The following is a 27,582-nucleotide window of genomic DNA, read 5'->3' on the forward strand; positions in this document are numbered from 1 at the left end:
CAGGAGATCCGCCTCTGCTTCCTAGAGACTCGGCTCAGTGACCTGCTTTTGACTTTGATGCCTGGGAGTTTTGCCTAAATGGAATCTCTCAAAGGCAGAATAAAGCCATGTCTGTTAAGGCTGGTTTGGGGGAAAAATACACTGAGGTTATTGCCTATGTCATAGCTGTTGCTCAGACTCCTAACAAAACTCGAGAGCCACCCACCAGTCCCCCATGTTCATGATCTGGAGATAGACCCTTCATAAAACTGGCGACAGACCCATCAGCCTTCTTTGTTCTTCATGTTGAATCCCTACAATCATAACATAGCCACCTCCATACTCTGTGCCAGAGTACCTATCTGGCACAAAGGTCCGCTGTAAGGATCACAGCCCTGCATTTTCAGACCAGGAAACCGAGACTCAAAGTGCTTGAGTAGTGTTGCCCGAGGTCAGGTAACAGCAGATAGCAGAGCCAAGGTCACACCCAAGTTTATCTACCTCTGAAATTTGTGTGTCATCCCAAGTCCCCGGCCTTTGCTGGGGAAGCATTGATCCCCTCCGGGAATTTGCTCTGTTATGTAAGGAATCTCAGACTCCTAAGGTATTGAGATAAAGACGACAGCTTTATTTTAGTCTTTTTTTTTTGCATGTAGCTCCAGAGGACAAGGGACTTCCCATGTGGCTCAGTGGTAAAGAATCCACCTGCCAAGCAGGAGACATGGGTTCAGTCCCTGAGTTGGAAAGATATGCTGGAGAAGGAAATGGCAACCGATGCCAGTATTCTTGCCTGGGAAATCCCACAGACAGAAGGAGCCTGGCGGGGCTACAGTCCATTGGGTCGCAAAGGGTCAGACATGACTGAGCGACTAAACAAACAACTAGAGGACAATACTTGGACCAGGAGGCAGATTTCAGTGGCTACATCTGGAGGGTAGGGAGAGAGATTCCTGGTTCAGGAAATGTTTGAGCCATTCGAAGGCTGTGTCAAACAGGGATTTTTATAAGTAGATACCGGACTCATAGCCTTCAGGGAGAGCAGGAGTGCTTACGGCAGCCGGGGAGGCAGACCACCGAGAACCCAGGGCCTGGACACTCTGTTTCCCTTTGAAGTGTTCTAGAGGTTCCACATAGCTTTTCCTTTCCTTGTGCCCAGAACATAGCCTGGGCCCCAGATCAAATCACCTCAGGTGCCAGCGTTGTTGTTTACTTGGAAATCTGTCTTGCCCTTGACAGGACCGTCGGATAGAGGAGCTTAGTGGGCTGTTAAACCAGTACCGAAGGGTGAATGAGATCGTGATGGCAACCCAAGGTAAGCGCAGCGGGGAGCTTACCATCCTCTCCCCCAGATACTCCATCTCCACTGTGTTAAATGCCGGACAGTCCTGCCAGAAGAGTCTTCATCTTCATTTGGAAAAATGCTCTGCGGGAAGATGGAGCTGGTTAGACTTCCCTGGGTGGTGGGAAATTGGCAGCTCTTGATTTCCAGAAATTTTGTCAAATGGCAGACAGTTCAGAACTTCCAAGGACTAAACTTCCAGATCATCAAGAAAAGAAAGCCACCAACTTGAACCATTGGGAATCCCCACCGTTAGGATATCTATGCATCTCCCTGGCATACTTCTTAGAGGCATCGAGTGTTCTCAAACCTGGATCCGAAGGCAATTTAGTACCCTCACTGGGATTTAGAGCCTGTCCACCTCCTGGAGAATCTAAAAGCGTCCCTAGCCATTGCCAGGACACTTGGAGAGCCTTCTTTGAGTTTCTGGGTGCTTGGGTTCCCATAGGAAGTCACGGGGCAGGGAGAGTTGTTTGTGTTTGATACTTGCTGCCCAGACTGAATGCAATACTCAGGCAGCATCTGTGTTGTGTGGGCCCCTGGGGCGTATGCCCGACTGCCTGCCCTGTTGGTCACACCGTTGACCCTTGTTGGTCCCACTGTTGACCCAGACTCCCGATACCGATCCCGAGGAAGCAGCTGTTTCACAGGAGAGGCTGCTGAGGGTGCTCAGGAACCTCTCATTCAGGCTCAGCTGCTGCTGCCTCTTGGGGAAAAGCCAACCCCTAGTTTGGGTTGTGGCTGACGGGTTGTCACCCAGGACCACCGCCAGCCCTGCACACATGTCACAGGCTAATTTCCTCTAATCCTTTTGGATCTTGGGACAGGTCAGGGCCTGAGTGCCAGCGGCCAAGGAATGAGAAGATTGAAGAGGAATAATTGGGGGGTGGGGACTTCTCTTGGTCCCCCAGCATGAGCTTTGACCTTGAAAGGCCTCCTGGAAGCCCTTGCTCAGATGCTCCAATGAATATTCTGAATCACACTTTTAAGGTCCCTTAATGTTTTTCTTTGTCCCTCTTAATGAAGGAGAGACAGTGTTTGAATTTTGTGGTTACAATTATAGGTTTTTAAACAAGCCATGTGGTGGTAATGATCTGCATTAATGCTTCCAGGGCCTTCAGAAAGAACTCTCTCAATCAATGAGGAGGAACTGGAGGGAGGTTTCAGGAACTGGAACGCTGCAAATAAAGGCCCCGAAGACCTATTTAAATCAGAGGTACTGTGTTTCCATTAATGATGTGGGGTTTCGGCAGGCCCTGGGAGCTTGCCCTGAACCTGGGGGAGGATCTAATTAGGAACTTGCCAGGTATAAATCTTGACAGGTAAAAAAATTGAATCAGTGGAGTCACCCCAGAGGCTCTGGGGAGACACTGAGGGTGGGAGGAGCCAGGGCACAGGCCTGTGTTCCTGTTGGAGAGAACAGCACAGTGGATACTAGACTTCTGAGGATGGGAATTTTCTTTTCTCTTTTCTAAACTTCGTTGCCGTGAGGGCTTTTCTCTAGCTGCAGCGAGTGTGGGCTCCTCTCTAGTTGTGGTGTGTGGGCTTCTCTTGTCTCAGAGTACAGGCTCTAGAGCGCATGGGCTTCACTATGGGCTTTGTTGCTCCATGGCATGTGCAATCTTCCCAGACCAGGGATAGAACACGTGTCTCCTGCATCGGCAGGCAGATTCTTCACCACTGAGCCACCAGGGAAGCCCCAACTTTTCTTTTTCAATTGGTTTCTTTGTTTATTTTTGCCTTTACTCTCTGGAATATGAGCATAGACCAAAGGGGTATTTTTATTTACCACTATCTCTCCAGGATCTGCAGTGATGCCCGATACGCAGTAGGATTCAACAAATATTTGTTTAATGAATGAATGCATCTTGCACATTTGGAGGGATAATGAACTTTTGGAGTGATACATTCCTATTTCACCGACAACCTCTCTTCCCTGTAGCCAGCATATAGATTTCCTTTTCTCTTGTTTAAAATTTGGTCCAGTTCTATGGCCATCTCTGGACATAGTCTAGATAACACTGGGCAAATAAACTTGTAGTTACAGATCTCAGATAGAGGAGGGATTTCAGCCCAGAATTTTAAAAGTTCTTAAAACTCCAGAACAGTCACACTGAGGAGGGTCTTAGTCCAGCTCACCCCTTTTAAGTAAGGGAGGGGCAAATGTATCACCTGGTGGCCCAGTTAGGTAGTCAGAGCAAGCACCCCAGATTGCTGGCAATAATGGCAGTAACTGATATCCAGTACCCCTGAGTCACCCCTGTGATTAGCACTGTCCGTGACTCACCTCATTTATGCCTCATGATACCCAACTGGGGGCTCCTCTCTTATTGTGCTGCTCAGAGCAGCTGAGGCTCAGAGAGGGTAACTGATCTGTTCTAGGCCACATAGCAAGTGGGCAGCAGAGCTTGGACTTGAACCCCAAAGCTCAGGCTTTTAACAACACTATGTACTATGATGCCAGGGTTCTTTCTACGTAGCTCAAAAAGATACTGGGCTCCAAAGAAAGACAACCCTTAGAGTCAGTGAAGACATTAAATTGCATCCTTCTCTACCACCATTAGCTCACGTTCATTCCACCTGTGATACCTTTGCTTTTCTGACTTTATTGCTAAGCCCATTCTAATCTCTCAAGATTCAGCTTAAGTTTCTCCCCTCTGAAGACTCCCTGACCGTCCCACCAATGAGAAGGGTCCCTTCTGTTCCCATATTCTTAATGTATCATAGGAGGTGTTGCGTCGATCTTTTATCCTAATTGACTTACCCACCTCCCTGATGGCCTGGCAGGCAGTAGATGCTGCTCCTGTTTGTTGATTGACTGTATGAATTATAGTATTGCTCACTGCAAGCAGAAATCCACTCCGGCTAAGTTACGTGAAGGAATGCTATTGAAAGGGTGCACAGTGGCTCGCTGAAAGGCTCCGAACCAAGCTCAGAAGGGCAGGGCACAGGGATTTGGGTGTCAGGACTAACTTCTCAGGACTCTACTGCAAGGATGTGAGCTTGGGCTCTAGAAGGACAGGCAAGTTGGCCATGGCTTTCAATATAGCTTTCTTGTTGGCCTCTTAAAAAAGCAAGGCACCAGTATTGTAGTCCCTGTGGCTATACCCAGAGCAGGAGATGTACCTCCTCAGGAGGAATTGTCCAAACAAGGGGAAAGGATGGTGGCCGGTCTCCAGGCAGTAACTGTTCTTTCCAGTGACTCTTCTGGTTCCCATGCAGGTGTCTCCAAGAGGCAGCTCTCCCACGGCGGGGCCACCCCCACTACCGCAGAAATCACTGGAAACCAGGTAGGAGGCCCAAGCGTGTCTGTGGAGCTGCTGTGCTCTCAGGCCCCCTTCGGGGCTCCAGACGAGGCAGTGATCACAGCCACCATGTCCTGGGCCCACCTGCCCTCCCATAGTCAGGGCAGCACTCCAGGCCCCAGCAGCGGCCACAACGGGGCCAAAATGGTGGCGCAGTCACGAACCATGCCCACCTCCCCTGTCTGCAGAGGTGGGGGGGCTTCCCTCCCTACAGGCCGAGGGTCCGGGTTCTTGTCACTGAGCAGAGACCTGGCCAGGGCTTGGGGCCTCGGGGAGGAGGGGGCTGCACCTTCTCTGTGCCCTCCGGGGGCTCCTCAGAGCGGAGAGCACCCCGTGCGGTGTTCCTGTCATTCCTTGTCATTCCCGCCAGCCCCTCTGGAATGTCCCTCCTGCTCTCAGAGGGAGTCCAGCCCTGAGACAATAATCCACTCTCTCCAGGGAGGGCCTTTTCTCCTCACAGGGAGGTTGGGCCAGTTGCTCTGAGGAAGCTTCACATAGCAATGAGCTTATTGTGGGCTGGCCTATGTGGTCACCAACTGCCTCCTGACTGATACCCTCGAAAATGAACCACTCCTAGTTGACGAGGTCAGCTCTTCAGAACACTTTTCCAAGGAGCCGGGATGTGGAGCTCCACAGCCAAGGGCAGGCTGTCTTTCAGCCAAGTGGCGGGAGTTTGCCCAGAAGGGCACTGAGACCCCAGAGACTGGGTGCTCAGAACCCCCCATTTTCCATAAAGCCATTGTTCCTGAGCTGTTAGCCTCAGAGGAAAGCAGTCATGTCAAGGATGGCGACTGGCCAATTCTTAATTTTGCAGAATAAGAAATTTGGTTGATGAGTGCACTCAGAATCAAGTCAACATTGAGTGACTCACACTGATTAGACTCATAAGAGACTAATGTACCAACCAATGCTGATTTATTCATATGAACTGAGAAATATCACTGCTAAGGAGACTTGTCACAGGTAACCCTTGTGACTATGGGTGGTGTTGCCGCTTCTCTATCCAGTTGGTTCCCTTCACTGCAAAATAGTGCCCGAGAAAGCCGATTCCTCTGAGCAGACTGCTCAGTTCTCACAGAGTTGGAGCAGAGGGACAGAGGATCCCAGTGGGTAAAGCTTTGGCACTGTGGCCGACGTGCTCATCTCCACTCCCTCCACCTCCTCCCCCCCTGGATTACTCTCACACTCACAGACAAGGCAGTATTGGCCCCTTTTCCTCTCTTTTTGACTCCACAGACATTGACCTCTTATGACCACACAACAGCCAGCACCCATTGATGCCACTGAATTGTGTATTCTTGTTTCTTTGAGGACTGCCTAGGATTTTTGATTTGGATTTCAGTGATGCTCTCATGCATCACAAACACATTGTCAGACCAGGCCATCCCCAAAGTGGGCCAGTCTCATGTGTAACCAGTTATGATGAGAGGGTGTTGAGTTTTTCTTGACCTTGACTCTGAGCCCAAGATAGAATACCAGTTAAACATTGAAATGTCCTCTGCATGAATGATACTACATTCCTCCTTCTCCAGTAACTGTTTCCTTTTTTATTTTCTTTTGTGTTTTTCCAGGGCTCAGAAAAAACTCTCCTGTAGTCTTGAAGACTTGAGAAGTGAATCTGTGGACAAGGTCAGTCCATCAGTCTATCCATAAAGATGACTGAGTCATTTCTTTGAGGTCAGCACAGTGCTGGGACACACAGGTCAGGCGCTGTCCCTACCTCATGGAGGCTTTTATCAAGTTGCTGGGGAGGCAGGAATTACATGAACATTTTGAGAAAACAGGTCAGCTATGGCCCAAGGCATCCTAGAGGCAGGGTGAGTCAGAACACGCTGCCTGGAGTTGATGAGAAAAGATGCTGAGATGGGCGTGGGCAGGTTTGGGGAAATGGTTTGGGGAGCAGGAGGAGGTAAGGTCGGAGGCAGGAGTCAGAGGAGCCAGAGTTCTTAAATCCTGGTCCTATTTCCCCAGGGCACTTGGAGTGTTGCAGAGGTTTTGAATGAGGATATAATGTGGATAAAGGAGATGACCCTGGAAGTGGGTTATGGAATAAAGTAGAAGATTGGAGAGGAAGCTTCTTAAAGAGTCTAAAAAGACATGAGGCGGGCTTTGTGGCTCCTTATGTGGGGCTAGCCCTTGACCACATGGGTGCCCCTGTGCTGGAGAGGAGGATCGCAGATTCTTGGGCAGCGAGGTCACTGGACACACAGGGGTGCTGCCCTGTAGAGCACCCCAGTGACCTTACTGCATCGATCCCTTGGGGTCCAGCAGTGGGCCCGGCTCCCTGGTGGTACAGTGTGAAACCAGGAAGGCAGGAGCCCGCAGCGGCTTTGTTCCCATCACGTGCCTCAGGCTCTCTCCGGTCAGATGGCAGCAGCTGCCTGGGATGTCTGTCCATGCGCTTGGACAGTGACCTGTGTTCCCTCCACAGACTGTGTTGATCTGACATAGAGATGGGGAGGGAGGGAGGGGTGAACCTTGCAGATTCAGGCCGGCAGGTGGCCCTGAGTTGCTGCCATGACTAATGCAGGTCTCTTTCTCTCCGCATAACTGAAATCCTCCTTGCCATCCCATAGTGTGTCGGTGCGAACCAGCCCTCCCCAGTGGTAGAACCCAAGGTATTATACATTAACTGCATGTCCCTGTTGTCTGTATGAGGCTGCGCTGTTTGCTAGTCTTTTTTTGAGTGTGAAAACTCACAGAATTTTATTCTAAAATCCTGAAGTTGACTGTGAAAGTAAAATTTTTATATGTTTAAAAAATTTATAGATTATATGACTTGCAGTTTCATAAAATTATCAATGGATGTTCTACCCTCGGTTTAACATTAACTAGATTGCTAGGTAACATATCATAAGTGAACAAGGCCCCTGAAAGTCACAGATGTCAGTCACAAAAGTAGACACTTACTGATGGCAAACTGAGTGAAGATTTCAGTGTGATATTCTAGAAGCCCAAGACCATAAACCACTCTTTTTATACACAGCTCTACACACAGAGCTTTGTATGGAATCTCTTGGGTTTCCATCTGGCACATCCTGTATCACCTGATGTGTAAAATCAGTTCCGACATATGCAAAAAGTTGTACCAATTCACAAAAATGTATTCACAAAAATGGCACAAAAGTGAATTCAACAGGTTATGCATATACATACTTCATTTGCATCTTCAACAAAACAAAAAGATATTCTAACACTAGAGAAGTGAAAAACACTAGGTACCATGGGCTCCCTTGAGTAAGTATCAGTGTCACACAAAATTATACAGGAATGGGGAAATATTGCCCAAGGAAAAAAATTCTATTTTAAAAAATGAAACAAGTTTAAGGGAAATCAAGTTCAACTATAGAGATACAAGTCTTTCACATTTCACATTGCTAGTCTTTTCATTTAGCAAGTTACAGCTTTAGTAACCTTAAAATATGTTACCTGTAAGGGGTGAAAGGAAAGAGGAAACTTCCTCTCCTGCTTTCCTCTTCCGTGCCCTCAGCTGGATCCTGCGCTTTCATCTCCCTTATCTGTGCAATAGGACTTCTTATCTTCCCCGTCTTATAGGCTCTGGGAAATCCATCTTTAAGGCAGAGTTGTTCTGATCTCTGGGGAGGAAGTTGTTATGATCTCAGCACACAAGCAGAGGAGCGAGACAGCTCTCGTCCTTTCTGTAGTGATGTCATGGTTAAAACACCCAAGGGCTCACTCAGCGCAGGGGCATGGATCCTTCTGCAGTGTCCCCGCACAGGGGTGTCTGGCCTTTGCTTTCTGACTAAGAGCTCATGACATTGTAAGACACCCTCTGTATTCTTCTCCAGCCCTGTTAGATGCATGTCTGGACTTCCCTTGAATGTGCCTCCACTGATGGGCTCTCCCTGTGGAGTCCATGCAATGAGTCAGTCTCCCCTGCTCCTGACAGCTCTGGAATTGGAGTGCTGAGGCCCTCTCTCAGTTATCATCTTCCCCTGTGCACAGCTCATAGACCCTTAAAGGTCCTATTCCATATCCTTGGAGCAAGCAGTGAGTCCTCTATGTCATGCCTGGACCACACTAGCCCCCATGTAGATGGGGTCTGCCCCCTGCCTTCCTCGCTCCAAGGACTGATCTTGCCGTTACTGCTGTCACTGTAGCCCTCGGGTGTGTGATATTCTCTGTGCCTCTGTGTCCTTGTGTGCTAGGCCAGGGGCAGGAATTGTTGTTCTCTGTTTAGAAACACTAAAATTGAGGTTCTGGGGGACTAAAGAGAAAGAACTTGGCCCAAGTTGGTCTGACTCCCAGCCTAGGCTCTCCTGCTCAGGTGCGCTGCATCTGTGCTCTTTCAGGGCAGCGGGGTCATCGGCCGTCTGCTGCTCCTTGCCTGGGATTTCCATCCCCCTAACCAGGGTCATTCTTCTCAGAGACTGCAATGCAGGAGTGGCTTCGGGCATTTCTGTTTTCCCTGTGTTGTGTCCTGATGTTGCATCACCTTCTCCAGCACTGAGTCCTTCCTTCCCAGCATCTCTTCTTGGCTGAGCAGAGCTGAGAGCCCTTTTTGGTGCCCTTGGTTCTTTTACTGTCTTTTTCACATACCTGAGCTGCCTTTGAAGCCATCTTACACAAGCTTCTGCCCTCTGTAAGTCTCAGCTCTTCAGCAGGCTCCTAGGGCAGCCCACATGGGTGTAGCCTTGGCTGTCTCTGCCCTGTCTTAGAGGAGTGTGTATGATGATACGACCGGATGCCTGTTTCTGAACCCTTCCCCATTCCCATATCTCTTGTATAATATGGAACTTGGAGTCATGCCCTTCAGTTCTCGAAAATTTGTGAATGCCGCCTTCCCCACAGTCAGTGGTTCCCGGGTCTGACTGTACGTCAGAGTAATCTGAGATGAGTGTTAAAAACACAGACTCCCAGGTTGCACTCCCAGGGGGGCTGATTCATGGGTGCGGTGGGACCTGGGCTTTTATATTTACAAGTGTCCCAGGTGATTATGAACCAGCCTGTGTGGGGGCCGGTATTTGGAAACTGTTGCTGTTGACCACAAGTCTTAACAGGTCCAATCTGTCCCTCATGGGTCATCATGAACTTAAAAACTGTGTGATCTCCATCTCTTCAAGTTCCAGTTATTTCTTCTTTACCAGCCAGTTCCTTCAGAATCCCTTGAAAAGTTAGCCCATTATTCTCATCTCTCTCCTGAGCTGATTTATATAGGATTAGCATTCAGTTTTCAATGACCAAATTGAATTTCAAACAATTTCTAAGGCATGCCTTTATAAGGAAACTGAATTCAGAAATTTACTGGGCACTTGGCTTTTAACTAAATGAAAGATATCGCAGTCACTGAAGTCTCCCACTACTCTTCTGACTTGTTCTTTTTGAAATTGGTTTCATCTTTCTTCTTTTCTACTTCTGCATCTCATCAAGTGATCCACAGTTGATTCCCTTGGTAACATTGCTTCAATTTCTCTTTTCTTTTCACTCAAGTGAATTTACTACTGTGTTTCCCTCAGGTTTGTGGGTTTAGGGCCCGTTAAATCCTTCTTGACCAAATAAGTGCAATTCTTTTTTTTAAGTGCAATTCTTCTTCATCTCGAGATCAACTTTTCTTTTTGGGACCCTTTCCATGGCCAGAGTCTGAGTACAGGGCCCACTGCCCTGGGGCTGAACCTCTTGCAGACTGTGATCCCAAGTTCCCAGGGAATTCCGTGCTGGCGGGTGGCCCTCTGACCCGCTTTCTATGGACACCTCCCTGACTGTGTGCTTACCTTCTCACTTCACCTTACCCTGCTATCTTTTAGAGTAACTATTGTGATATATAAATACGATCAATAGATAATATTATCTACTAAGGTGAAGCAATAGGTATAACATTTATTGGAATTCTGGCTTGTATGCCCAGAGAGCTTGAAGGGTAATTCTCGGCTGTTGATTCCTTTACCTCTAAGCACAAGGCCAGATGGCAAAGGCTTAGCCTCCTGTTCAGACATGGCTTCCATCAGCCCTCAATTCAAGCTTGACTCTGTCCCCATCTCGCTATGCGGCTTTGGGCAAGTTTCTTTCTTTCTTGGAGCTCTGGTTCTATTGTCTGGCCTGGACTAAATGACCTTTGAGGGGTCTTTGAGTTGGCCTCCATTTACGAATGGTTCTTGGAGAATAGGGAGTTGTTCCTGCATCCAGAGATTTCCTAACTGGGCTTGAGGTGGAGAGTGACAGCTAATTCAACATCTCCCTCCCTCTTCTTCCCTTAGGATGGCCCTTTCCTGGCGGAGCACAAGTACCCCACATTACCTGGGAAGCTTCCAGGAGCCACGCCCAATGGAGAGGCTGCGAAGTCTCCACCTACCGCCTCCCCAGTGGACCCTGCAGGGAGCAGCCCGCTGAGGCTGAGTGAGTGTCCAGACCCCAGGCTGGTGGCTTCTGGTGCCTCGGCCTTGACACTTCCACTGTTGCACGAGGTCCCTGCACCCTCCCCACCACAGCCCACAACCGGAGAGCAGTGGGGGTGGGTGGATGGGACTAGTCGTACATCAGGGTGATCCCATGTCCGGAGATGATGGCTGTCTTTCTGGGCTATTACCTTCCAGAAACACCCCAGACCCCAGAGAATCAGGGTGTGTACCCACCTTCTTTCCACCTGTAATTATTCTACCCCCATTTTCTCTTCTCCTCTGTTCCTCCTCTCTTGACTCCTTCCTGATCTTCCTATTTTTCCTCTTTCCCTCACTGCTAGACACCACACTCCACCCTCCCTGACCCTCCCCATTCCTCCTCTGTCCTCCTTATCTCCTTCCTGTCTCTGCCTTCCTTTCTGCAGCCTCCCTCTTACCAGCAAGGTGATATTATGTGCTCTTCCAAGGAAGAGCATTTCCTCAGAGCAGTGGAGTCAGTGGTCAGTGGGCAAGGATGCCAGTCCACCAGTAGCCTTTTGGTGCTTAGGATCTGATGGAGGTCTTTGCACAACAGGCTGTATTTCTCCAATAGCAGCAGCAGATCAGGGGGGCCTAGAAGGGAGCATTCTGGTTCTGACAGAACTTTCCCCACCCCTGACTCCTCATCCCTGGCTGTTCCCAAGCCAGCCAATGCACAGGCTTCTGCCTTTGGCTGCAGAAACTCCAGATAAGCCCTTGAATGAATGTGTCCTAGCGACACTCAGGCTGTGGACTTTCCTGCAGCTTTGGATCATTGTAGTCTGCTCTGAGTGAGCTCTGGCATGTGCACAAGAGCAGTGGGCAGCCTGGCATATTTGGCCCCCACAGTTGCCCCTCTCCCTCCATGTGTGGATGCCTTGCCTGCCAGGAAGTGGCCCCAGGAGCATTTGGTCCCCTCTCACTGCAGTGACCCTGCAGATCAGGCTCAGTCACCCTTCACCCCCACCCTTCCTTGTGGGATTATTTTTCTTTCTGTTTGAGTTTTTCCCTCTTGCTCGATGACTCTTGTTTATTTCTTTGCTTCCCTATAACTCTGTGGGGCTGGACTTTGGCCTCTCTTGCTTCTTCATGTGGCTTCTCTGCTGCTTGGTTGGCTGGAGACCGTGGCCGGAGTGTCAGTGCCCCTGTATTAGGTACTGTACCCTTCCAGGTGAGGTGGAGAGTGAGACGCCCTTGCTTGCCTCCCGGGACACCCTCCCTTTCCCAAACATTCAGCCAGGTTCCCCTGCTGCCTGCACTCCCGTGTCTCCCTTGGGGGAGAGAGAGGAAGCTCCTTGCTGGAGTTATCCTGCAAGTACTGGGCCCCCATTTGAAGACATTTGCTCACCCAGATTTGAAGTCTTAAGCTCACCAACTCCCCAGACAGAAAACCTGGAGTGTGCCTGAGCCCCTACTGGTCTCTGACATCTTGCTGTAAAGTTCTGCCCTGACAGCTGGGCTGGGCAGACTCTTCCTGACTCCCACTGAGGGAATGGCCCAGGCTCAGGGAGGAGGTTTGCAGAGGTCAGGTTCCTTCTTGTCATTCACTTGTCATTTCATTCTTTCAATCTCAGGAGACACAGAAAGTGGCTGGGATGACACTGCCGTGGCCAATGACACATCCCTGTCATCGGGCACCGAGTCCAGCCCCCAGTCTCCCCTGACATCAGATGGTAAACGGAGCCCCAGGGGCATCAAGAAGTTCTGGGGAAAGTAAGTTGGTGGTGATGATCATTAATTACATTGTTTAGAATTAATATTCTTGGCTGAGCAAAGTGTCTCCATAACCCCCTCTGTTTAATTAGATGTTGGAACAGCAGTAAGTACACAGTGGTTACATGTAGAGAGAAGACTTTGAGTTATTTTTTAAGGCCCAGAGAAGGAGACTATGAAAGGCACCCCTTAAGTATAGCCAGTTGCCTTACATGTCATTCATTTTGGGCATCAGTCCATCCCACAGACCCTGGGAACATCCTCTGCAGCTTATGTCTCATGTGCTTTGGAGAGATGCATGGCTGAGACCAATTTCTTCCTCCTCAGGGCTCAGTCTGTGTCTTAAGCGATCTTTGAAGATACAGTACTGAGTCTTTGCTGGCCTTGCTGACCCAGTCTACAAAATAAGGCAGAAACTGGGGCCTCCTCCCAGGCAGCAACCCGCACTTTGACCCCCCAGGGCGAGGGGCCCCATCCCAGAGGCAGGGTTAGAGTTGAAGCTGGGTCTTGATGCTGGCCCTCACGGGAGGCACTGGGGAGCAGGGCCAAGCAGAGCCCTGGGTGTGGCTTGTGAGGCCCTGTGCAGGGGGAGTGCACTGACCTCGGGCTTCCAGCCTGCCCTCTGACGGCCTCTATGGATTCCTGTCCACACAGGATCCGAAGGACTCAGTCAGGAAACTTCAACACCGATGCCCCAGGGGTGGCCGAGTTTCGACGAGGTGGGCTCCGGGCAACTGCAGGACCAAGACTGTCCAGGACCAGAGATCCCAAGGCTCAGAAAAGGTAAGGCTCCCTCCAGTCCATCTGCAAAGAACCGTGTAAAATCCTACCCAAGGTGGAGTGGGGGTGGGGGCTGGATGCCCCAGAGCCTCCAGAGATGGAAGGCAGGAGCCCCTAGCCCAGAGCTTCTTGGCCTGTCCCTCTGACACGTGTGGACATTGCTCATGCTTATTTCTAGGTGCACTGAGGCAAAGGCAGGGGCTGCCTACAGCCAGGGTGTGGGGTGGGAGGCAGCGCTCCGGCCCCACGAGTAAACCTCAGTCTCCTGATCTATGAAGTGTGGGGTCAAAAACAAGTGCTTGTGAGAGTTCTTAGGAGGCTCACGTGAGCTCCTACACATTTAACCGTGGCGTCAGCTGGCCACATTCAAGGGTCCCCTTCCCCAGGGAGACTGGTGGAAAGAGAGCACGGCCTGCCTCTGGGGCAGCCCCTCCTTTCACACAGACCTGCAAAAGGGTGAGGGGCAGCAGGCAGATCGGCCCTGATCCCTCATGACACACGGTACCAAACCTTTCTGCAGGGGCAGCTTGGAAGGACTTATAAAGGGATCAGAATGGGAAGTTTTTTCACAGCTGTTCCTATCACACCCAAATAAAAAAAGCATTAAAAAAAAAAAAAAAAAAGAAACTTTTCCAGAGACCACCCTGGTGGACACCCTCTCGCCACCAGCTTTATCCCCCCCGCCCCACCCCCGCTTTCCCTAAATCTCCCTGCTCGGAGAAGAGCCTCTCCCTTCCGACCTGCCCAGGTGAACCTTTAGTCCTGTGTCTTTTCCATAACCTCTGCTCCCGTCAGATGATCCCCTCAATATATCATCTCCCGTGGAATATCTCCTACTAAAGTCTGAGTTTCTCAGTCATGAACAGGCTCTGGGGGGCCCTTTCTTAAGATTGGACTGTGACATTTTAAATTTAGCCAAACAGTAAAAAGTAAGGATTTTTTTGGTTTTGGCTGCGCTGGGTCTTCATTGCTGCGTGTGGGCTTTCTCTAGTTGGAGTGAGTGAGGGACTACTTTCACTGCAGTGCTCAGTCCTCTCGCTTCTATTGTTTGCTGAGCACAGGCTCTAGGCACACGGGCTTCAGTAGTTGCAGCTCGTGGACTCAGTAGTTGTGGCGTGTGGACTTTAGGGTACACAAGCTTCAGTAGTTGTGGCGCATGAGCACAGCTGCTCCATGACCTGTGGAATCTTCCCAGACTAGGGATCAAACCTGTGTTCCCGGCATTGGCAGATGGATTCTCATCCTCTGTACCATCAGGGAATTCCAAAATGTAAGGTTTAACCCTCTTAATTTTCATCCCCCTGAGATTGCCAAGTGCCAAGTGCATGTAATGACTAAGATGTGCACAACTTGCATACTAATTCTAGTTACAACAGTCTAGACCTGAGTGAAGGGAGGGTGATGTTTCCCTGGTGTGGCATGCTGTTCTCAGACCTGCACCCCTGCGGAAGGGAGCACGTGTGGACGCACCCTGCTTCCCCACCCAGCCCCCTCAGGTTCCCAGGCCTTGCCAGGCTCTCCCGTGTACACTGCCGGGACCTCTGGTGAGTGGCCCCAGACCCATCCTCCAGATGTCTTGCAGAGAAAACCCGAGGATGCGTAGCCCTCCCGGTCCTGCTCTGCGAGGGTTGTGGATCTGTGTTTACCTTTCTAGTCAGAAATGTAAATGCTCAGCAAATGTTAGTTTTTAGAGGCTAGGAATCTAAGCATATGGTCTGAGAAGGCAGAGACCAATCCAGAGCCATTAGAAAATGAGCCACAGGAAGCTTTTCCACGTATTCCCTGAGTATTCTAGTCTACTTGGCAGTCTTCTGACCTTAGACATTAATGGTTCTGGGATGAAATGATAAAGCCACCATAAGCTTGAATGATGAAATTTTGTTCCACTTCTGGCTTTCCTTTGGATTTATTCTTGAAGAGGGGATCATTGGTTGGGTGTAAGAACTTCTCTAAGACCCTTAGGCATTTTTCCTTAGAGCAGGACTGCATGGTTAAGGGGCCCATTCACCGTCTGCCAAGTCACTTTGGTGTGGGGAGGCCAGTGTGGGGAACTTTCTCTGCCAAAGGCAGAACTGCCGTTCCAACCACAGAGTTGCTTTGTTTGGATGTCTTTGTGCTTTGTTAACAGTAACAATGGATGACAAGGAGAATGGGAATGAAGGCCTGATGAGACTGTATGTTTATCACAGCTGTGCTTGTGCTAACAAAAATGAGCTTGCTGGTGGGAAAGAAAGGCCTTTATTACTCTTAAACAGAAATGTGATATAATTATATGCTAATACTCTCTGGCATTTATAGTTTATAGATATTTAGGGATAGCCTTTAAAAAATATTGTCACCAATATTCCTATAGGCAAAAGTTCATTGTTACTGAACGTCTCCAGCCCTAATCCTTTCTTTTTTTTCCAGTGGAACAGTTGTTTGCTAATAAAATATTTGATAATGACATTTCATAGGAACGCTCAGGTTATAGAAGAATCCATGTTTAAAATTTTTCCTGTTTTGCTGATTTACGTTCCAGTGGACAGAGAAGCCCGAGTGGCCGCGGAATCAGACATGACTGAGTGCCTCACACACGCACACCCAGCACTGCTGGACAGTGAGAGCTTGTTAACCTACAGCCTTGTCAGCGTTAACTATTTGCAGCTTTTCTTTGTTTAAACTTTGTTTAAACTTCCAGTTTCATAGGCGTCCCCAAATTACATTCTTATTGTTAATTTTGTTTACATGCTTATTTCTTTTGTGAATTGTGAGCATTTCTGCCCATTTTTATTTAGCTATGAATATCTTTTAATTGGTTATTTAATTTCTATTTGTTCTTTATACAGTATAGTAAGATATTAAGCCACATCTAAAAATTGTGATAGATCATTTTTTAGGTTTGTTGCAGACTTTTCTTTGATATATGAAATTTTTAGGTTTGTGTACAATAAGTTACCAACTTTTCCTTTGTGATATCTTTCATTATTTTGTTTTAAAATTTTTCAATGATTTTTTTTAAAACTGGTTTTAAACAATGAATTTTTCAAAAGTAATTTTTAAAAACTTCAAAAGTCATCTATTTGGAGATTTATTTTGGTGTGCGGTGACAGTTTTTTCCCCAAGAAAAAGCAGAGTGTAAATGTTTAAGTCAGGCAGACTTTAAAGCCACATGTCTGGCCCCCATCGCTGGAGGGGTTTTCTGAGTTCGTCTACAAAGTGTATTGCCTTAGTGACTCTAGCTTATGAGGAGTCTCTGATCAGAGTGCTTCCCTGCCTCAGACCCCCTTTCACTGCCTTTGTCCCAGAGTCATTTACTTGTCTGGGCCCCTTCCACAGTCCAGAGAGGGTCTACCCAATGTACTGACAAAGCCATGTGTTTTGAAATTTTTTCATAAGTAAGACATTTCAAACACAAACAGTTTTGAGACTGCTGACTATTCCAACTTTCTCTTGGTCTACACTTAGACTAATATCAGATGACAGTGGAATAGCCATGGGCATTCTTGGGATCTGATTTAGGGGAAGTTGAGTTGGGAATCCATTAAGTTTGGGTTTGGTGGAATTATGTTTACGTGGTTTGCAGTCACTTCATGTTTAGTTTACTAAGGTTTCATTAATTAGCTGTCCTACTATAAAAATGGCTTCCAATGTGCCAGTGTGCCCAGCACTCTGACACAGAGATTCAAAGTCCCAGATCTCGTTCCAAAACGAACTTGTCCTCTGGCATTTGGTTTCAAAAGTATGGGGTAGTGGGAAAAGAGAGAACATTTGAAATATACAAAACCAGAAGCTAGTCTGTGGAAAGTCTTTCCAATCATCAGATTTGCAAAATCCTAAACAGGATATTTGGTTCTCTTGGTGCTTATTCAAAACAGAAGTCCTCTAGTTTCAGAAAAGGACTAATGAAATACACACAATGATAAGTGTGCCCTGGGTTCTCCATCTACTATGGGAATGGCCTGTTGGATAAATTACACTTACATCATTTTAACTGCAATTCGGAAAGATGTTTTGGAACATGTCAGTAAAATAAGTGGTTTGACTGTATATGAAAGGTACTTTTCTGTCATCTCTAAATCACTTAACACCATGATCAGCCCCGGACAAGAGTATGGGAGACCCTGGCACTGACAGAACCCCAGGAGGTGGGAAGGTTGGGTTTGCTACTGTGGGAATGCCACAAGCTTAGGAGAGCAGAGACCATTCACAAAGCGAGAAATGGGAAGATGATGAAGGGTAGAGGAGCATGTCAGAGCTCTAGGATGTTTTGAAAAGGTCTACAGGACAGAGGTATTCAAATTACTGTCTCAAAAACACTTATTTCACCTCAGAACTAAAATGTCTCTCTGATATGTAGAACATTTGTTTCTTCCCAATTCCCAGAAACTTAGAAAGTAAACTTAAGAGCTAATAGAATATGAAATAAAAGTGATAAAGTAAGCACTGAAATTAAAAGAAACTATTCAGATATTAAGAAAAATATATACACAAAAAATCCCAGATCAAACCAAATGCAATAATTCACCAAGAGCAACAGATAAATTTCAAACAAAAATAGTGAATTTTGTTGTTGCTCAGTTGCTAAGCCATGTCTCACTCTTTGCAACCCTATGAACTGCAGTACGCCAGGCTTCCCTATCCTTTACTGTCTACCTGAGTTTGCTCAAACTCATGTCCATTGAGTCAGTGACGCCATCCAACCATTTCATCCTCTGTCACCCCCTTCTCTTGCCTTCAATCTTTCTCAGCATCAGGGTCTTTTTCAGTGAGTCAGCTCTTCGCATCAGGTGGCCCAAGTATTGGAGCTTTAGCATCAGCATAAGTCCTTCCAATGAATAATCAGGGTTGATTTCCTTTAGGATTGACTGCTTTGATCTCCCTGCTAAGGAACTCTCAAGAGTCTTCTCCAGCACCAGAGTTTGAAAGAATCAGTTCTTTGGCGCTCAGCCTTCTTTATGGTCTAACTCTCACATCCGTACATGACTACTGAAAAAACCATAGGTTTGACTAGACGGACCTTTGTCGGCAAAGTGATTTCTCTGTTTTTTAATACGCCGTCTAGGTTCGTCAGCTTTTCTTCTAGAAGCAAGTGTTTTTTAATTTCATGGCTACAGTCATTGTTGGCAGTGATTTTGGAGACCAAGAAAATAGTCTGTCACTGTTTCCATTGTTTCCCCATCTATTTGCCATAAAGTGATGGGACCCAATGCCATGATTTGCAGTTTTTTGGTGTTGAGTTTGAAGCCAGCTTTTTCACTTTCCTCTTTCACTTTCATCAAGAGGCTCTTTAGTTTCTCCTTGCTTTCTGCCATTAGTGTGGTATCATCTGCCTATCTGAAGTTGTTATTTCTCCCAGCAATCTTGATTCCAGCTTGTGTTTATCCAGCCGCACATTTTGCATGATGTACTCAAAGTAGTGAATAGGTTCCTTGATTGTTCAGTAAAGTGAATCATATGAACACATTGGCAAAAGATGAAAATTTCTTGATGATTTTACATGATATATTTACTTTGACCAAGATGATGTTGCCTAATATGCAATAGCAACAAGAACATTAAATAAATGTCAATTCAAAAAATATTTAAGATAAACACCTAAAAGCTTGAATGCTGTGGAATTTTATAGGTCATATCTAAAGGACACTTGATTGTTTTCCTAAATTTAATGATTCTAAAATTGTATTTAACAATACCATTTTTAAACTGTGAAGCTGAAAGTTTTTTTTAAAAACTATCAAAATAACAAATATTGGTCCATTGTGCTAGAAGGAAGGTGGAATTAAGCTTCTCACAGAAAATATAGCCCTGCCCCACCCACAGATTCAAATAACCACAGATCAGATTTCTACTGGTTGAACCCATGGATGCAGAACTCATAAATACAGAGGGCTGAGTGAACTATGCCATTTTATCTCAAGGGCTTGAGCATCCCTGGATTTTGGTGTCTACAGGGTCCTGGAACCAATCCCCTAGCAGATACAGAAGGACAGCTATATTATTGAGTTGTTGACATATGAAGCAAGCAGAGAATACCAAATATGAAGGTAAAGCACTATAGAAGTATATTTGGAATTAATAAAAACTTTATTTTTCTGGATTCCATGATATTTTTCCATTTTAGTTAGATTTGTAACTTATGTGATTTTTTTTATTCTAAATATGGATTTTGTTCCTAATTTTGTATTCAAATTGTGTATTCACATATTCCATCTGCATTCAATTCTTAAAGAGGTCCTGCCCTAACTTTTATAAGGTCCAGGTCTCAAAAAACCTAGATCTGTGCTTATTCATGATTCATTAAAAACCTAGGCTCCAGGCTGAGTGACCAGCACCTGCTCTCAGGTGCACATCATCTCCTGCTTGTTCTAACATGGTGCTTTCTGGTCATCCTCTTTTAAGAAATTCTCTCACTTTCAAGGAATTTTTAAATGCCTCATTCAGGCATTTAAAAAAGAATTGTTTTTTAACCAGCATTTTAGAAGTACTATCTTAGAAGCAATCTTTTGGAATAGCCAGTCTTCTATATTCCGTGAATCCTCCTTTATTTTAAAAAAATGGATATGAGGTTGCTTTGTCAACCTCCCCAGTACCCCTCACAACTCAACTGGGATTTCAGTGTGCCATTATATTCAGACTTTAAATGAAAAATTGATGTCTTTAAGAATTGATGGCTTTGTAAAACCCAGGCTTCCTGTCTAGGAACATGATCTAGCTCTTCATTTATTCATGTCCTTTTTATATTGCTCAGTTGAGTATCATAGTCACCACCTCCCCCATCCCCACACACAAGGACCCACTCAATTCTCTTAAAGGCAGCTCTTAGACATTTTATAATTTTGGTTGCTATCAGTGGGATTTAAAATTATTATAACAAAAATATTAGTGTTTGTGCATTGGTATATAGAAAATTACATATGTCATGTAAATATTAGGAGTATGTGTATTTTATAACTAGCCACCTTACTGAGTTCTCTTGAGTTTTCTAGGTAGACAATCATGTCATTCTGAAAAGAGTGGTTTTATTTCTACCTTTCTAATAGCTATATTTTTGCTTTTTATTTTATCTTTTCTTATACTCACTGCAACTCTAACCAGTGTTACTAGTGTGATAAAAAATAGTCTTTTTATTGACTTTAATGTGACTGCCCTAGTATTTCATTAGTAAATAAGATTTTAACTATTGATAATCAGAGATTTTTGTTCTTCTTTTAATGTTTGCGTGCTGATAGTCTTTCTCTAGTTTTCTAAGCATTTTCGTAAAAATGATATTAAACACTGTGTAAAACATGATTCAGGTGTGGATCTAAATCCTAATGGGACTGTGACTCTTGGCTTTGGTTCAAGTGTGTGTGTATGTGGACTGCGTGTTCGTGTGAGCACAGCTTCCTGTGTATATGTGTGTTAAATCCCTCAGTCATGTCCAACTCTTTGCAACACCATGGACTGTAGCCCTCCAGGCTCCTCCAGGTAAAAATACTGGAATGGGTTGTCATTTCCTATTCCAGGGGATCTTCCCAACATAGAGATCAAATGCATATCTGCTGTGTCCCCTGCATTGGCAGGCAGATTCTTTACCACTGCGCCATCAGTGAAGTTCTTGAGCACAGCCTCCTGAGGCGCGTGTAACTGCCCCAGGCTCTCAGCAGCTGCAGATCTGAGATTTCCACCAGGTGTTATCCCAGGAAACTCAAGACTCTGTCTTGAATGAGTATGTTGTGGTTCAATTGGATCCCATTATGGGGTTGTTTACACCTAGTCCGTTTTCGTGAGGCCCCATTTGTTCAGATGGAGCCCAGGCCCTCACGCTAACAGGGTCCTTTCCTGCTTCCAGTGACGCCAATGCCCCCTTTGCCCAATGGAGCACAGAGCGTGTGTGTACGTGGCTGGAGGACTTCGGCCTGGCTCAGTATGTCATCTTTGCGAGGCAATGGGTGACTTCTGGCCACACATTACTGACAGCTACCCCTCAGGACATGGAAAAGGTACGGGCTGAGCCCTGGGCGAGGAGGCTCCTACTTCTCCCCAAACTAATGCATGGGAAGATGAACTCCCCCCATTCCTTCCCACCCACCACCCCGACAGCATGCCCACATGTAGGAAGACGGGCAAAGGAGGCCAAGATTCTGTCGCTGTGGGTTGATCCCAGGGCGGTGGGCAGAGGTCTGCTCCACCCATTGGAGAATCTCCACCCAGACACAGGAGCCTCTGAGAGCTGGGCTGCCTGCCGAGATTTCACATCTGTCTCCATCTTTCACTTTCAGGAGCTAGGAATTAAGCACCCTCTTCACAGGAAAAAGCTGGTTTTAGCAGTGAAAGCCATCAACACCAAGCAGGAGGAGAAGTCTGCACTGCTGGACCACATTTGGGTAACACGTAAGGACAGGCAGATGTGTGTATGTCTCTGGCAGCTCCCTGGGAATGTGTGCCTCAAAGGCAGCTGTCTCCTTGGGATAGGCTAAACTTTAGGGGAAACACAGCTGGAACTTGAATGATAATTTGCTGCTGCTTTCTTTTTATGTTTTTTTTTTGCATCCACAGTCTCCCATTTTCACAAATCTCACTTCCCCATTTCTGTAGGTTGGCTTGATGATATTGGCTTACCCCAGTACAAAGACCAGTTTCATGAATCCAGAGTCGATGGGCGGATGCTGCAGTACCTGACGGTGGTGAGGACCTTTCCCCTAGTGTTTCAGTCATCACCGTGAGCACCCAGCTCAATGCAGGCGTCCCTGTGGAGGTTATTTTACACTTGATTCCACCACCGCTGGCATATCCTTAAGGTCTTAAAACAGTGTCATTTGTCACATAAGACGCCCCAAGTAGCAAAGTACAAACCATTGTGCCAAGGAGAACTGTTGCCGTGTCCGTGTTGTTTTGTGTGGTCTGGAAAGGCTCCTCGTGGGGTGTGTGTCACTTCAGAAGCTCTGGTTCATGCACCAAAACTTTGTTCTTCCAGAATGATCTACTCTTCCTAAAAGTCACCAGCCAACTACATCATCTCAGCATCAAATGTGCCATTCACGTGCTGCATGTCAACAAGTTCAATCCTCACTGCCTGCACCGGCGGCCGGCTGATGAGGTAAGGGCAGGGCGCTACCTGTCCAGGTAGCCCTGAGCCAGGACACCTGTAAGATAGGGCGTTAGAAAACCAGGACATTATCGTCACTAAGTGGCTGCGTTTGGGACCATGCTGTGGATTCTTCCCTTTGCTAGGGCTTCATGGTGCCCCAACACGCCTGTGGCCTGAACTCTGCCCCATCGCAGCCACTATACCTCCAACGTCCATCTCCCTGGGGGAAGATGCATGCTATGAGCCGGAGGGCAGTGGCAGCAAGTCTTTTAAAGACATGATGATTAAAGGGGACGAGGAAGTGGAACAAAGGAGAGAGAGGGAGAGGGGAGAGAGACAAAATGGAAAGATGGTATCAAAGTATGCAGAGGAGTGGAAAAGAGCCTATGAGGAAACCAGGTACTTCAGAATTCTGGGTAGGTAGAATATTAACTGGCCTCCAGATTCACAGGGAATCCATGAGCAGGTTTTGCTAGAGAAGAAACAGTAGAGGTAAACACAGCAACCCGCATCCTGGGGAATCCCCTGATAATCTTCCGTGAACCTCAGAGTTCTTCTACAAGATTGTCGGTAATACCCTGCCTCCTGTGTTCTGGGAACAAGTCTAACCCTGCTTTAAGAGTACTACTCAGCTTCCCAGGGGATTGAAAACTCCTGTCCATACTCTCCATCCCCTTTTCTCCCTGTTCAACAGAGCATGTTTTGAATGCCTTCTATATGTCAGGCACAGGGCTGGGCACCCAGATGCCACTTGAGCGCACTTAGGTGTAAGTATCTTAATGTGTATTCTCCTAAAACATTTGGCCACGCCAGTGAGACCTTTATTCTATAAAACACTCAGCTCATAATTGGTAGTCCTCTTTTAAAGTGCTTCTGAATCACTGAATGAATAACTCCATGTCTTCATGTGTTAGTCTCGAAGTAACCAGAGAGTCAGGGAGTAACGGGATTCTGGAATTAGATATCTCAGAGTAGAAGGTCCTGCACACTAGTGAGAGCTTAATTTCTTGGAAACTAGGCACGTTCTCAGGCAGTTGGCATGGAGGCCTGGGTCAGCAGGCATGAGGGTTGGCCTGGGTGAGGCATCTAGGGCTGGCTGATTCACAAAGGCTGGCTCCCCAGAGGAGCTGGAGGACCTGTAGGCCTAACTTCTCCGCTCCCCTCCTCCCTCCCACAGAGTAACCTCTCTCCTTCAGAGGTTGTACAGTGGTCCAACCACAGGGTGATGGAGTGGCTGCGGTCCGTGGACCTGGCGGAGTACGCGCCCAACCTTCGTGGGAGTGGCGTCCACGGAGGTCTCATTGTGAGTGGCTCTTTGAGCTGGTCCACTTGCCTCGGTGCTCCTGGGGTATTCAGGAACTGACGTCTAACGGCTAGACATGCATCCCAGTAAGAAAGTTGATACTTCATCTGAACTCCTTGCATAAATTGAAATCTCAAAGTAGAATTTGATCCCTTGTGGCTGAGACTTAATGGGCTTCAGGGAAATAAGATGGGCTCTGGAAAGACTTTCCCAGCTACACGCCCAGAGGAGTCCAGGACAAGGGGTCTGCATGAAAACTGCCCATTAACCAGGCAGCTCCACCTGCTGCTAGAGGAACACAGGGCTGGGGAGGGAGAGGGCACCTAGATGTCACCTCCTGCTCGTTACAGGACGATCCGTCTCAGCACTCAGAGCTCTCAAGAGGCAAAGCTAGCAGAGAAATGAGGGGGTGGCTTGGATGTCATCTAGAATGGACCCTGGATGACAAGGGATGAGAAGGGAGACAGCCTTGGCTAAGAGGGCACAGCTCTCCACTGGTCAGTCACAGAGTCAGGCCCTGTGCCAGGGAGCCAGGGGATGGGGACACAGGACAGGTGCCCTGGAGGTTCCCAGGTCGATGGGAGCCTGTTTCTCAATGTCGTCACCTGGAACCACTGGTGGTCACCACTGGCTGACTGGTCTGATTTCTTCTTAGATTCTAGAGCCACGCTTCACAGGGGACACCCTGGCCATGCTTCTCAACATCCCACCACAAAAAACGCTCCTCAGACGTCACCTGACCACCAAATTCAACGCCTTGATTGGCCCTGAGGCTGAGCAGGAGAAGCGAGAGAGAATGACCTCACCTGCTTACACACCACTGACCACCACAGCCAAAGTCCGGGTGAGTTGCCCGGCCCTTTCTGGGGTGGCCACAGGGACTTGCCTTCTGGCCCTTAACTTGGGCAACACATAAGCCAGGACCTGGTGCCAAACCCAAGTGGGCTGCCTGGACGAGGAGGCTCTCGTGACTTCTGCTTTGGCTTCTACCTTTGGTTTGATTTTATGTTGCTCTTTGTTAGGCCAGTTCCCGGCCACTCTTGAGTCCAAGGGTGTGCAGGTTTCTTTACACAGAAATGATATGCGGGCACATCCAGTCCTCTTTCCTGATGCTACCTTGACTCGTTTTGCAAAGCAGACAAGTTCCTGAGTGTGGTGCCCTGCGCCAGTTAGAGCTGTCTTACCAACTCAACGAGTGGCCCTGTGGGCAGCCAGCCCTGGGGGTGGCCAGCACACAGCTATCAGAGGTCCCGAGGTCATGCAAGCACCAGCACCACTCACTGGGGCTCTGAATCTCACACTTCCCCCCTGCCTGAGCTGTCCTGCCAACTCAGCACAGCTCCGGTGCTGGAGCAGGCAGGAAGGGCTCTCTGTGTGGCTGCCCTCGGTGCTGTGAGGAGGCGGGGAGTGCTACCCACGTGGTGCCAAGTCCTGTGAGCTTGGCCTCTCCAGACTGCAGCATCTTCAGGGAGTCCCAAGTCCTCCCGGGGAATGTCAGCATCACAGGGCAAGAGTTTTGGGCATGGAGCCTTGGAGGAGCAGCTCTGCTTGCTCAGGACAGTTGATCTGTTGGCCTCTCCCCAGCAGGCCAGTTGCTTCCAGGAGTGCTATTTTTGTGAAGAGAGTTTTTCTAGAAGCAGTTTGCCTTATTCCTTCCCTCACAGGCCTGCTCTAAAATGTATTGTCAGGGTAGCTGCATACCAGCTCAGTCATCTCTTTCTCATCATCTTGCATCTGCTGTGTTTTAGCCAAGGAAGCTGGGATTTTCACATTTTGGAAACATAAGAAAAAAGAAGTTTGATGAATCGACGGACTACATTTGCCCAATGGAGCCCAGCAACAGTGTCGGTGATGGTCACAGGGCCTACAGTGGCACCCGGGGCCTCAGCACACTTGATGCCCCTGAACTGGACGGGTTGGACCAGGTGGGACCGATTAGCTGATGCCTTTGTCACCTGTGCTGTCTGTGCATCCCGAGAGCTCAGAGTAACTCCGTGTGTGTCACCATGTAACTCACCTCACCCCCGCGTATGCGCATGACCCGCAGAGAACATTCCAGCCATTGCGCACCCCTGGGCGTCTTTCTCCGAACCCTGCGGGTGGCCAGGGATGGAGCTGCATCTTTGCTAAGGGGCCAGACTTGGGGACTCAGGAGGAAGGACACTTTAGGATGCTTGTACATTTTTGGTAAGTCCGAATGTCCACCGACAGCACTGGTGGCCACGCCTGAGCTGGGACACAGGTCCTGAGACCGCAGTCAACCCTGAGGGGCTCAGCTCTCAGGCCCCTCAGCTGCTCCCCCGTGGAGGGCAGTCCCAAGTGCCTTGGGCCTGTGGCCAGAGTTTTGGCTGCAGGGACAGAGCAAGGCCTTCTGCTGTGGGGACAATGGAACTGTCGTGACTTCATTCAGAGGTGGTCTCTTTCGGTAATAAAACCCGTATTTATGTAGAAAGTGAGCAGCACAGCATATCTCTAAGTGTGTCCAGGGGAGCGAGGTGGGCACATTGACAGCTGGAGTGCTGCTGAGAGCCCCCACTGCTGAGCTGGGCTGCAATTTGCGCATGTCCTGGGAAAGGGGGATCGGGCAAGGACTCACCGCCTCCCCCACCAGCCTTCGGAGGAGCCTGTGGCCTCATGTGAGGGTGCACCGGCCAGTGGGAAGCCCAGAGGCATTTTGTGTCTCACATTCTGCTGTCGTGCAGACCCCGAAGCTGGTTTCCATTCTGGCGGGGGGAGACCAGCCTGCCTTGCTGGCAGGCCTCTGTTCTTGCGTGTGTTGTGTGAGTTCCACTGTGACTGCCCTCCCTGGGCCTGGGTAGGGGTTGCTCTGTGTTGGCGGAGCTGGAACAGACCTGTCCTCCCGATTTAGAGGCTGACTGACCGAAAGTGGGTCTTCCAGCTGGGCCTGGTGTGGCCAAGGACAGGGGAGGGACGCACCTGCCAGTCTGGGCTCCTGCTCCTGAAATCCCAGTTGGGCCCAGTGCAGCTCCACTGGGTCCCCTGGGCCTTGTCTGCAGAATCCCGACAGCAGCATTATAACTGGTGGCCGCAGCATGCCTCATGAGCCCAGTTTGAACACTGGTTCTGTCCCAGATGAAGGCAAGGCAAAGTACCAGCAGCCTGAGGCCGTGGCCTCCTTTGAAGTCCAGTTAGCAAGGAATGTGGGCGCCAGCTTGCAAGTTATTAGCATGGCTGCTGTTTGATCCCAGGGCCAGGACCGCTGATGAGAGGTGCTCCCCGGGGCCGACAGCTGGGCACGGCAGTTTAGCCCTGTAGTCAGGGCCGGCTCTACGCCTTGTTCCTCTCTTATGGTGTCCTGGTGGGAGACCGCCGCATGTGCCTGCTCTCAAACCCTGCATGGGACTGTGATGTCACTAACTCTCTGTGTGGCCTCAAGCAAGTCCTGCATCTCTTGGCGGGGGCCCAGTTTTCCCACCTGTAAAATGATGGGTTATATGCACTGCCCTCAAAGGGCAAACCTACAACGTCCATAAAGGTTTAGGGGAGGAGGAGCGGACTGGCATTGGCTGAGCAGGGAGGGAGGATCCTGGGATGAGGATACCTGGCTATGCCTACGCCGGGGCATCAGTGTCTGAGGTCCTGCTGGGGCCAAAGACTGTCAGTGTGTTCAGCATCAGAAAGGCCTTCACCCCACCTCTCCCTGCTCCTGGGAATAGCTGGAATTCTGCACCTGTGCTGAAGGGTTGCCCTGAATGGGCCCATCTGTGCCCTGCTCC

At 48.3% G+C, this 27,582-nt stretch overlaps 1 protein-coding gene across 11 annotated transcripts in view; it reads left to right on the forward strand.

Annotated features, from left to right (window-relative positions):
• The window catches only part of PPFIBP2 (PPFIA binding protein 2), a 155,077-nt gene that overhangs the window by 124,521 nt on the left and 2,974 nt on the right, over positions 1 to 27,582 (forward strand). For 8 of the 11 annotated variants that reach the window (XM_020896952.2, XM_070473344.1, XM_070473346.1 and 5 more), the window contains 16 exons: positions 1,216 to 1,291; positions 2,431 to 2,534; positions 4,541 to 4,608; positions 6,195 to 6,252; positions 7,200 to 7,241; positions 10,839 to 10,977; positions 12,119 to 12,151; positions 12,572 to 12,710; positions 13,365 to 13,493; positions 21,304 to 21,454; positions 21,734 to 21,845; positions 22,050 to 22,138; positions 22,429 to 22,551; positions 23,720 to 23,845; positions 24,501 to 24,689; positions 25,594 to 25,770. In XM_020896952.2, the coding sequence (XP_020752611.2) occupies positions 1,216 to 1,291; positions 2,431 to 2,534; positions 4,541 to 4,608; positions 6,195 to 6,252; positions 7,200 to 7,241; positions 10,839 to 10,977; positions 12,119 to 12,151; positions 12,572 to 12,710; positions 13,365 to 13,493; positions 21,304 to 21,454; positions 21,734 to 21,845; positions 22,050 to 22,138; positions 22,429 to 22,551; positions 23,720 to 23,845; positions 24,501 to 24,689; positions 25,594 to 25,770 (1,755 nt within the window). Of the gene's footprint in view, positions 1 to 1,215; positions 1,292 to 2,430; positions 2,535 to 4,540; positions 4,609 to 6,194; positions 6,253 to 7,199; positions 7,242 to 10,838; positions 10,978 to 12,118; positions 12,152 to 12,571; positions 12,711 to 13,364; positions 13,494 to 21,303; positions 21,455 to 21,733; positions 21,846 to 22,049; positions 22,139 to 22,428; positions 22,552 to 23,719; positions 23,846 to 24,500; positions 24,690 to 25,593; positions 25,908 to 27,582 lie in introns of those variants that run through there. The other 3 variants (XM_020896955.2, XM_070473345.1, XM_020896958.2) reach the window with 3 other exon arrangements.

This window comes from Odocoileus virginianus, chromosome 10, assembly GCF_023699985.2.
Source record: "Odocoileus virginianus isolate 20LAN1187 ecotype Illinois chromosome 10, Ovbor_1.2, whole genome shotgun sequence".
In the NCBI taxonomy this organism is placed as follows: Eukaryota; Metazoa; Chordata; class Mammalia; order Artiodactyla; family Cervidae; genus Odocoileus; species Odocoileus virginianus.